This window comes from Dipodomys ordii, unplaced genomic scaffold, assembly GCF_000151885.1.
Source record: "Dipodomys ordii isolate 6190 unplaced genomic scaffold, Dord_2.0 Scaffold70, whole genome shotgun sequence".
Lineage (NCBI taxonomy): Eukaryota > Metazoa > Chordata > Mammalia > Rodentia > Heteromyidae > Dipodomys > Dipodomys ordii.
The window spans coordinates 365,840-376,987 of record NW_012267286.1 but is presented as its reverse complement, the minus strand read 5'-3'; the positions used below and the strand labels follow the sequence as shown (position 1 = coordinate 376,987).

The 11,148-nt window shown below is 40.1% G+C and overlaps 1 protein-coding gene across 1 annotated transcript; it reads right to left on the bottom strand.

The window, feature by feature from the left end:
- Positions 1–318: 318 nt before the first annotated feature.
- On the bottom strand, positions 319–5,059 carry Fabp2 (fatty acid binding protein 2, intestinal). The gene is made up of 4 exons (XM_013023774.1): positions 4,557–5,059; positions 2,055–2,227; positions 710–817; positions 319–369 (listed from the first exon to the last, which is right to left on the bottom strand). The coding sequence occupies exons 1-4, from the start codon at positions 4,621–4,623 to the stop codon at positions 319–321; spliced, it is 399 nt and encodes a 132-aa protein (XP_012879228.1). The 5' UTR covers positions 4,624–5,059.
- Positions 5,060–11,148: the final 6,089 nt, after the last annotated feature.

Here is an 11,148-nt window from a genome sequence, read left to right as displayed (position 1 = left end):
CAAGTGTGCAACCCCATGCTTGGCTGCTTGTTTATAACAAAAGGCTACTTGTAAACAGTATGAGAATAACATTTATTTCTCTGTTTTTAAAAAGAGGTACAAATTCTTTGAAAGCACCAAAAAATGTCCATCTTAACACAAATTAAGTCCAAATTAGCTTTTACTTCTTTTACTTTGACAAGCCTGGAAGTATACCAATGTTTGCTAAAAGACTAATCAGTCGGTAACTTTATTTTTGGTGGCGAGTGAAAAGCAGTTTGGGTGCAAAATAGATCTTCTGTCCAATTTGTATTTTAAGCTGTGTCCCAAGAACCATGCTTATTCCTTCTTAAAGATCCTCTTGGCTTCTACTCCTTCATATGTATAAGTCTGAGAAGCATAAACAAACGAAAGAATTTTCTGTTAAAATATAGAGCTATTGTCCTTGTACTTGATAGGAAGATTTTTAGGCATGTACTGGATACTATCATTAAAAATGTTGATTGGTAGTTAAAACAGCTGTTGCTGTGGATGGCACACACATGAATTTATGTGGCTAATTCTTTTCCATAAATACGCATGAAAAGTTTCTATTTTTCGAAAGCAGTATGTATTATAAGAACAAAAGTAACCATCTATTTACTAACTCTGTAAGTCAGCCATGATACAATAGTTGCTATTGTGTCATTTCTTTTTACCTCTGGAACGTTTTTTGCCTCTCACAGCTCACCTGGACTAGCTCACTGCCCATGACTTCGCGAACAGTCTTCAGCTCCTTCCCATTGTCCACGCGTTGGAAGTTTCCGACAAGTTTGTTTCCTTCAATGGTCCAGCTCCCCTATACCGTAAAAAGATGGTGGCATTTGTTAGGGTCTCCTGCATCTTAGAGGCTGTTTTGAGTCATATTAATATATGGATAGATAACATATTTAATTTTTTTATTGGTCGTGGGGCTTGAACTCTGGGCCTGGGTGCTGTCCCTCAGCCCTTCAGCTCAAGGCTAGTGCTCTACCACTTGAGCCACAGTGCCACTTCCAGCTTTTTCTGCTTATGTGGTGCTGAGGAATCAAACCCCGGGTCTCATGCATGCAAGGCAAGCGCTCTACCACTGAGCCACCTTCCCAGCCCATATTTAATTTTTTGTTTAACCTTCACATTGACCTTGTGAAGTGATACTGTTGCTTCCATTTTATAGCCAAGGAAACACACGCAGAGTAATTTACTCAAAGCCATCTTGTGATGATGCCAGGTTTCAATCCATGTAGTACAACCATTCTGTACAACTTCCTCCATAATTGCCATCTGCTGAGTTGTTTTTTTTTAAATGGTGCTAGTCCTGAGTTTTGAACTCTGAGCCTAGATGCTGTTCCTGAGATTTTGTGCTCTATTACTCAAGCCATAGCTTCACCTACAGCTTTTTGGTGGTTTAACTGGACAGAAGAATCTCATGGACTTTCCTTCCCTAGCTGGCTTAAGCCATGATTCTCTAATCTCTGTCTCCTTTGTAGCTGGGATTCCAGGCATGAGCCACTGGCGCCTGGCATACAAAATTTTTATGTAGTTATCCTAGAAGCTTTTTGTTGCTACCAGAATATAATGTTAAAAATATTTAAATTTCTTTGTGAACAGGTTTACAATCAGATCTTTGAAGGGAATTTTCCTAATTCTTGTTTGTTCTAGATTCTTTTCACATGGAAATGGAAATAAAAACACTGTATTTAAATATGCCAAGAATCCATGCAACATAAATTTAAAGACTTCATTGGCTTCATCAGATTTTACTAATTAAGCCACCCAATGAAATAAAGCAGATTGGTTTGGTGTTGGGTGGAAAATCCAAGAATATGTCGCTTATAAAAATTATTTCTAGTCACTGGTTCATACCTGTAATTCTAGCTACTTAGGAGGTTAAGTGAGAATCATGGTTCATAACCCACCCAGGCAAGAAATTAACCAACAAAAAGCAGGAAGTAGAGCTGTGGCTCAAGTGATAGAGTGCCAGCCTTGAGCAGCTAAGGTCCTGAGTTCAAACCCCAGGATCGGCACACACACACACACACACACACACTTCTTACAGTGAGTTCAGTTCCATCTGCTAGGCTGTACTTAAAAGTGACACCAAGTTCAAAAACAATTTCAATGTTTCGAAAAGTACTTGATTCTTTGACTGTGAATTTATTTCCTTCCTGTGTAATTATCAGCTTCAAATTGTCATGAGCTGCAAGCTTCCTTTTTACCATGTTGATACCTATAAAGGGAAAGAGATAGAGAACAAAAACGTTAAAATCCCACAGAACATCTGTGTTCTGAGCTCTATTTTAAACTCTTGTTAAATTTTATTTTGAGAGTGGAGAGGAAGTCCCATTAGTATTGTTTTTGCCTCAGCTTTGGCTACATTGTGGAGGGAAAGGTAAGCACAGTTGGATCAGAACTGATCCCAGGCACTCTTCCAAACAAATCCTCTTAGATAGTGGAGTAATTTTAATAAAGACTAATAAAGTTGCTGAGGGCTGGTGGCTCACACCTGTAAGACAGATACTTAGGAGGCTGAGATCCAAAGATCCTAGTTGAAGCCAGCCAGGGCTAAAAAGTCTGTGAGGCTCATCTTCGACTGTGGTACAAATGATAGAATGTCAGCCTTAAGCCAATCAGGAGTGTAAAGTCCTAAGTTGAAGCCCCAATGCCAGCAAACTTTTTGTTTTAGTATAAAGTAAAACACATTTCAGGAAAGCCAATTGAAGTAGTAAAAGCTGTTTACTTTTTTGTAAAGTGACAGCAGTCCTTCTGTACATTCACTATATTCTTTTGTTAATACCACTTTTCTGTCCATGTACTCATTCTTGTGAGTGCTTGAATTGCAGGTATATGTTACCATACCCAACTTGCTTTTAGGGTTTAAATTTCACAATTATCTGCCTTTTGAGGAATTTCTGACTGGACTCCATACAGAAATTTTAGTAAATTTATGGCCAAATTCATTATTACATGAGCATACAAATTCCATAAACTTAACATTTGGCATTCCAAAGCTATAGGCTAGAAAAAATGCAGATGTTTACTTAGGGGAAATGACAGATGTGTTTGCCCAACTTTTATCAGAATATTATTGCACACTTATACAAGTTAAAATCAACCTCCTCAAAAAAAAATACATAGCTTTGTGAGGTTGTTTTGGAGAGTTTTCTAAAACAGAGAAGAGTATAAAATCTAATTTATTTAAAGTGAATTTTTGGGGGGGGCGGGGTCTGGTCATAGGGCCTGAACTCTGGGTCTGGTCGCTGTCCTTCAGCTCCTCAGCTCAAGGCTAGCGCTCTACCACTTGAGCCATAGCACCACTTCCAGCTTTTTTATTTTCTGCTTATGTGGTGCTGAGGAATTGAACCCAGGACCTCATGCATGCAAGGCAAGTGCTCTACCACTGGGCCACCTTCTCAGCCCTAAAGTGAATTTTTATAGAACACATTTCTACTATTTTATTATATAGTGTTTGCTTTTCCTGTAAACCTAGTTTAAAAATCTGGAAATTTTCACTACATACTACCATTTTGTTTCTCTAAACAAACAAAATATTAGTTTTCAATTTCATAGATACCACCAGTAGTTAAAGAATGAAAGAAACAGTAGGTGCTGGTGGCTCACACCTGCGATCCTAGCTCCTCAGGAGGTTGAGATCTGAAGACTGCGATTCAAAGCTGTGTAAGACTCTTATGTACATTTAACTATCAAAAGAAGAAGCAGGAAGTGGAGCTATGGCTCAGGCGAAAGAGCACTATCCTTGAGCACAAAAGCTCAGGGATGGTACCCTGGCCCTGAGTTCAAGCCCCAGGACTGTCACCACAAACAAACAAAAACAATGAAGGAAACATATCTGAATATGTCTGTTAGCGAATGAGTTCCTTTCCCGTAGCTTAGTCTATTCCTTCCCTTCTCCACAGCTTAACATGCTCCCTTTCTGGGCAGCACTGGGTCCATATAGTAAAGGCAGTAAATAATCAACTTTCAACCCCCTTTACCTTGGGATGGCACTTCTTTGGGACAGCTACCACCATAGAAGGCAACAAGAGCCCCTTAAAGTAACCTTCTAGTTCAGGCAGCTACAGGACCCTTATCTACTATTTGAATAGCAACCATAAATCTTAGTCTGCCATGATGAAGCCCCTGGCCCCCACGTCCACACCAGGGTCTCCGCCTCCTAGCCCCTTCTAGCCCCTCCTAAACCTCCTAGGTTATATAGATCACCTCAGACAATAGCAGGTGCTTCTTCTCACTTCTCCTTTGTGAGAAGGAGTCTTGCTGGCCCCCTTTCCTGGCAATAAACCTTTCTTTGTTCTCTGTACCTGTATGTCTGCCTGGTTCTCTGGCAAAGTCTAATTAATCTTTCAATGTCTGTGTGCATTCGTAGGTGCTGGGAGAATCTTCCTTTCCCCTAGAGAAATAATGCATTCTTCCTAATGCAAGAGACTAGAAGATTGGTTTTCCCTCCTCTCCTCAGAAGCACAATGACCCAGAACCAGTCTCTAAGCCAGGACAGCTGTGAGGAATGCAAAGAGAGAGCCAGCGAAGAAGGAAGTCCTTACCCATTTTTTCCATGAACTTGTCATAGTTTTCACTCCGGTCTACCTTCCAGCTACCGTCAAAAGCCATGTTCTCAGTTGTGTCAACCTCTAGGCAAACTGATTCAGTCTTATCTTAGACGGGAATTTATTCCATGTCTTATCTTAGATCGAACCCAATACTATGATGTGGAAGTTTAAAGTTCAAGAGATTACCTAAGTACTCTCATGCTTGAATTTTCTTTCTGCATAATTGACAACTTCTTCCAAGATTCAACTGAGTTAAAACTTGATAAGCATACTTCCTCTATTGGAAACCACAGTTTGTGAGAGCATATATGTTAAGAATTAAAACACACTTCCAACAGTTTTCTACATACAGTTTAGAAGTACATATTGTATTGGAGTGAGTAGAACTTATATGGGACATGACACTGTTAGTGGTCTGTCCTTTTTTATTTTACAGTAGCAGTTATGTTGTAAAGTACAAGTTTAGGTCAAACAACAATTAAAACCTTAAAGTTAGAATCATTATTGAGGCTGAGTTTTTATTTCCATTTTGAGGTTTGTTTTTAAAATATTATTTTATTAAGTTAAAATAAAATAATAAATTCAACATATGGGTGATTTATTTATGTATTTATCTATTCATTTATTGTTTGGGGGATGCTGGTCCTGGGCCTGAACTCAGGGGCTTGGGCACTTCTCCCTGAACTTTTCTGTTCAAGGCTAGTGTTCTGCTTCTTGAACCACAGCTCTACTTCTAGCTAGGATTATAGGTATGAGCTACCAGTGCCCATCTTGGATAACACAAAAGCTCTGAGAAGAGAAAGAATCAACATTAAACATCCCATGCTCAGAAAGAACAAAAGACAACCATTAGCCATATTAACAATTAAGCCATTGCTTTGCTTGAATCTCTTCCTCCTTTCTCTCATCCCCAATAGTGGAGACTCATAAGCCACAGTTCAATGTGCTTGTGGGTGAGTAGAAAAGTGAATGGAGACGGTCATTCCTTTCCCTTCCTTAACTGCCATCTTGGAAGCTGGCACCATGAAAACTTGAACTAAGTATGAAGTACACAGTCTTGATGTTTAACGTCACATGTTAATTGTTGAGAAGACTATTTAACCATGTGGGACAGAATCATGTTTTAAAATTTAGTGTGCTTTGGGCATTCCTCTTTCTGTTTTATCAAGCAATCACATTAAAAAGCCATTGGCAGCTCACGCCTGTCATCCTAGCTACACAGGAGACTGAGATCTGAGGAAAGCCAGCCCACGTAGTATAGTCCATGAGACTCTTATCTCCAATTAGCCACCAAAAAGTCAGAAGGGTAGCTGTGGTTCAAATAATAGAGAGGTAGCCTTGAGTGAAAAAGCTCAGAGACAGCGCCCAGGCCTTGAGTTCAAGCCCCAGAACTGACAATAAACAAACAAACAAATAAATAAAACTGCTTTCTCCTAGCTCCATCATTTTACTAAAGAAAAGCTTTCAAGACACACAGGGGAAAGATTGGCAGTTCTATATTTTCAAAACTTTAGCCTTTATATATTTGGCTCCCTGGTGTGTGTTTTTCTCTCTTTTTCCAAAGATTAATGAAATATTAATTGGGAACCATCACTCCTATACCTTGAATTGGGAGGGAAATAGAGTTTATGATTGCTCTATAGCCTATGACTAAATAGTTTTAGAGAATCTATTACTTGTAATCATTCATGATATGAGAAGCTCCTGGATGATGGGTCCAATTTTCTAAATTTAAAACTAGGAGTATCTGCTCACTGGCATTAAAAAATGTGGCCTGGTGAATTCAAGGCCTCACATTTGCACTTAACTTTTCTGCACAAGGATGGTGCTCTACCACTTGAGCCACAGCTCCACTTCCAGCTTTTTTAGTGGTTAATGGGCACAAAGAGTCTCTTGCCAGGTCTAGCTTTAAACTGTGATCCTCACATCTCAGCCTCGTGAGTAGCCAGAATTATAGTCACGAGCCACAGGTGCCATAGTTACAGTTGTACTCTAATTCTTTGTTTTTTTTAATAAGTTTTTTAAATTGTGAAAATACCATACAGAGGAGTTACAATTACATGAGCAAGGTAATGAGTGCATTTCTTATCAAGCATTGTTGCCTCCTCCTTTGTTTCCCCTTCCCATTCCTGCCCTCCCATCTCCCCTCCAGCCCCCCCCCCCGCCCCCCCCACCCCTTCCCCACCCTCCACCCTCCTCACCCCCCCACCCCACCCCCCGCCAAAGTTGTAAAGTTTGTTTTTCAACATAAGGTCTTGTGCATCTCATTGTCCAATAGGACAGGGTTTTTTTTTATTGTGAAAATAGCATACAGAGGGGTTACAATTACATGGGCAAGGCAATGAGTACATTTCTTATAAAGCATTGTTGCCTCCTCCTTTGTTTCCCCTTCCCATCCCTTTCCATCTTTCCCATCTCTTCCCATCTTCCGCCCTCCCAAAAAATTTTGTAAAGGTCATTTTTCGACATAGTGTCTTGTACATCTCATTGTTGCAATGGGTCCACCTGTATCCCTATTTAAACAATTAGTTTTTTTCTCTTCCCCTCCACAAAGTGTACCGACATCCAATACAGTGAAAACAGGGGTTATACCATGGGAGAGGGACATACAAAACAACAAAAAAATAATTTTATATGTTAGAAACAATCACAAGAAAGAAAAAACATTTGAATCCTTATCTTGGGGTTCATTTTACCTAACATCAACTTATCTGACCATTTCTGCTTGTCTCAGACATATACTAGATATTGAAAATAAGGGAAACCATGGGAACTATGTTTCTTCACTTAATATAATTTTTTCCAAGTCTTTCCATTTCCTAACAAATAGGACAATGTCATTCTTTCTGATGGAGGCATAGAATTCCATTGTGTATATATACCAAATTTTCTAGATCCATTCATCTACTGAGGGTCATCTGGGTTGGTTCCATATCTTAGCTATGGTAAATAATGCTGCAATAAACATAGTTGTGCTGGTAGCTTTAGTATGGTCTTGTTTGTGATCATTGGGGCAAATGTCCAAAAGTGGGATTGCTGGGTCATAGGGGAGCTCTATGTGGAGTCTTTTGAGAAACCGAATCAACTCCAAATGGATCAAAGACCTCAAAGTCAAAGCAGACACTCTGAAAACATTACAGGATGGAATAGGAGAAACCCTAGGTCTCCTTGGCACAGGCCAAAATTTTCTTAATAGAGACCCAGAAACACAACAAATTAAAAAAAGGTTGGACAAATGGGACTGTGTGAAATTGCAGAGCTTCTGCATGGCAAAGGACATAGCTAGCAAGATCAGTAGAAAGCCCACGGATTGAGAGAAGATCTTCATTAGCCATACAATGGACAAGGGTCTCATATCTAAAATATACCTGGAACTCAAAAAATTAAATCCCCCAACAACAAATCCTCAAAGAAACAACAGACAATAAATAAGTGGGCTAAAGACTTAAAGAGAAACTTCTCTGAAGAGGAAAGAAGGATGGCCAATAGAAACATGAGGAAATGCTCAACCTCCCTAGCCATAAAAGAAATGCAAATCAAAAAAACATTGACATTCCACCTCACCCCAGTTAGAATGGCTATAATCAAGAACTCTAATAACAACAGATGCTGGCGGGGATGTGGACAGAAGGGAACTTACTGCATTGTTGGTGAGAGTGTACTCTAGTTCTTATCACTGACCTGTGCTCTATCTAGAGAAGATAATGTAAATCTATAGTGCAATAAAACCTTTTCCCCACAGACAGTCTGACAATGCAATAGAACCTTTTCCCCACAGACAGTCTGACAGTTTTATTCCTGTTCTTCCAGTATACCTGCACGGTAGAGACCTGCAGTATGGGGAGTATATATGTGCATGAGCTTGCAGATTCAGGTACTGGACAAACTCTGGGGACTCTGTCATCCATGTCATCAAAGAGGCAGTTGAGAAAAAAAGCAATGAGCTAAAAGCCCTGCTGATGGCTTTGCTGTTTCTCCAAGAAAAAGTACAACCCATATTCTTTATCCTGGCTTCCAAAAATTACTATTTGCATTCATTCTTTTCCTCCCTTACTGTGTATTCCAACACCTAGATCTTAAACTGCTTGAATTCCCAGTCCTCTGCATGCCCATTCTTCTGTTGTTTCAGGCTTCAGTGTGCTCGGGAAGGACTTTTAATAAGAGCTTTGACCTGTGAGGGTGTGTTGGGCAGCCTTTCCCCGGGGGATAAAGGTCTCAATGTATGCAGCTCAGAAGACACAGTTGGCCTTTTATTCATGATAAGCAGGGAATATTATTATGAAGTCCAGAGACATAACTAGCAAGGGCAAAAGGATGTTCAAATTTCATTGCCAATGAATAAGCTTTTTAGGATTACTGTATGAGGGGAAGGAATATCTTTTCTAATATATTATTTTTACATGTTATGAATGGAAAATAGCATTTTAGGGAATTAAGTCTCCTCAAAAATTCCAGTAGTGGTGGTTCATGCCTATAATCCTAGCTACTCAGGAAGCTGAGATCTGAGGATTGGGTTTGAAGCCAGAATAGGCATGAAAGTCCATGAAACTCCCACAAATGTCCTCCTCTGGAAAAAAAGCTGGAAGTGGAGCTGTGGCTCAAGTAGAGTGCTTTGCACCCAATCTCAAGGGCGGCACCCAGGCCCTGAGTTCAAGCCCCAGGACAGCACACACACACACACACACACACACACACACACACACATATTACATGCCCTATTTTTTTAAAATAGCAAGTTGTTCAGATTTTATGTCAAAGAAAAGCAGAGGTCTTTGAGAGAAGCCTTCGAATAGCTACTGGCAAAACCCTAGCAGCAAATGAAGATTGAAAAGCAGTCTAAAGTTTGCCAATAAAGTATACTCAATTCTGTTTTAATAATTAGCATCTAGGTTATGGAAATTTTAGCAGCTGTTCAATTGTGTTTTAGGCTTTATATCTGAACTGACTGACAGTTTTCTGTCAAAAAAAAACTATAGAAGAGCCAAGTACAATGACTCACGCCTATAATCTTAACTCCTTAGGAGGATCATGGTTCAAAGCCAGCCTGGGCAAGAAAGCCCATGAAACTTTCATCTCCAATTAAGCACCAAAAAAGCCCAGGTTCCAAGTTCAAGCCTCAGGACTGGCACACACACACACACACACACACACACACACACATATCTTATAGGAATTTAGTGTGTGCAAGTGTCTCACATACAATGGTGGGCATCATTGGATGGTTCTCACTAACAATAGCAATATTGGAGGTTCATGTGTGTCAATTGAATTTTTTGTTTTTGCTGGGGGTGGGGGCTTAAACTCACAGTCTAGGCTCTGTCTCTGAGCTTTTTTTTTTCTTTTTTGCTCTGAGCTAGTGCTCCACCACCCTGAGCCACAGTTCTACTTCTGGCATTTTTGATAATTTATTGGCAGTAAGAGTCTCATAGACTTTCCTGTCCAGACTGGCTTCAAACCTTGATCCTTGGATCGAGGATGACGGGTGTGAGCCACTGGCACCCAACTGAATGATTCTTTTTTAAAGACAGGGTCTCCTTATGCAGCTCAGGCCTACCTCAACCTCCAGATCCTCTTACTTCAGTTATTAAAGCTCCAGGATTACAGGTATAACCCACATACCTGACCCAGCTGAATTATCTTTTTTGAAGGATTTTTGACTCCTTGTGTAATCATAGTCCAATGGATGGACTAAGTCTATCCATTGGGCAATATAGATAGAAAGTTACTCATCTTCTATCCAACAGGAAGAGAAAAGATGACTTTTCATGATCACAGCTACTCTTCCTCACATCCAAGCCACTGATGTTAAAATTTAATATTTAGGTTTTTTCCCTCTCTTTTCTTATTTTTATTATCTTATTTCTGCCTTTAAACAACAACAACAAAAGAGAACCTTTTCCTTTGAGTCTAATCCCATTTGGCTATATCACTTTCGATCCTATCTCACCATGGCTATTTAGCAACTGGCCTAATCTGGCTTTATCTGCCATCTATCACTGCAAGACTATCTCCTCTAGTCATCCTCCAAGTCACATCCTGGTGACCTCAAAGTCCATGTGGAAAGTCACCTCTCACTCTGACCTCCTAGATCAATGCCACCTTCCCTATACCTGCTTTTATTTCCACACTTTACTCACTTTACCCAGTGACTCCATGTTGTTTGAGTGTTCCCTCTGCATTATACCCACACAGTCTCTGTCACAGCTTCTTATCCTCTTAGTTCCCTTTTCCCCCTTCTCTCACTTATCCTCTTGGAAGAACTTTAGTTAGTTGTTGCCTCTTTTTTTTCCTCCTCAAACTGGAGGCTGCTCTTTTTTCTCTACCCAACCAATGTCATTTTGCCTGTACAAAGCTCTGATTTTTTTTTTCCTCTCTTGCCCACAACACATTCAATGTTTTCTAGTCCCAGCCTGACCATCTGCCCTACCTGGCAAGACTTAGTATTTGTCTCAGCCATTTCCTGCTGGGTTTCCCACAGTGCCATAGCTTTCATCATTCCATGCTAGCCTTCTGGCAATGTCCTTTGTGCTCTCAGAGGAGGAATAAAACAGCGGACGACAGCCCCTCAACACTTGCCTTCTCAGGT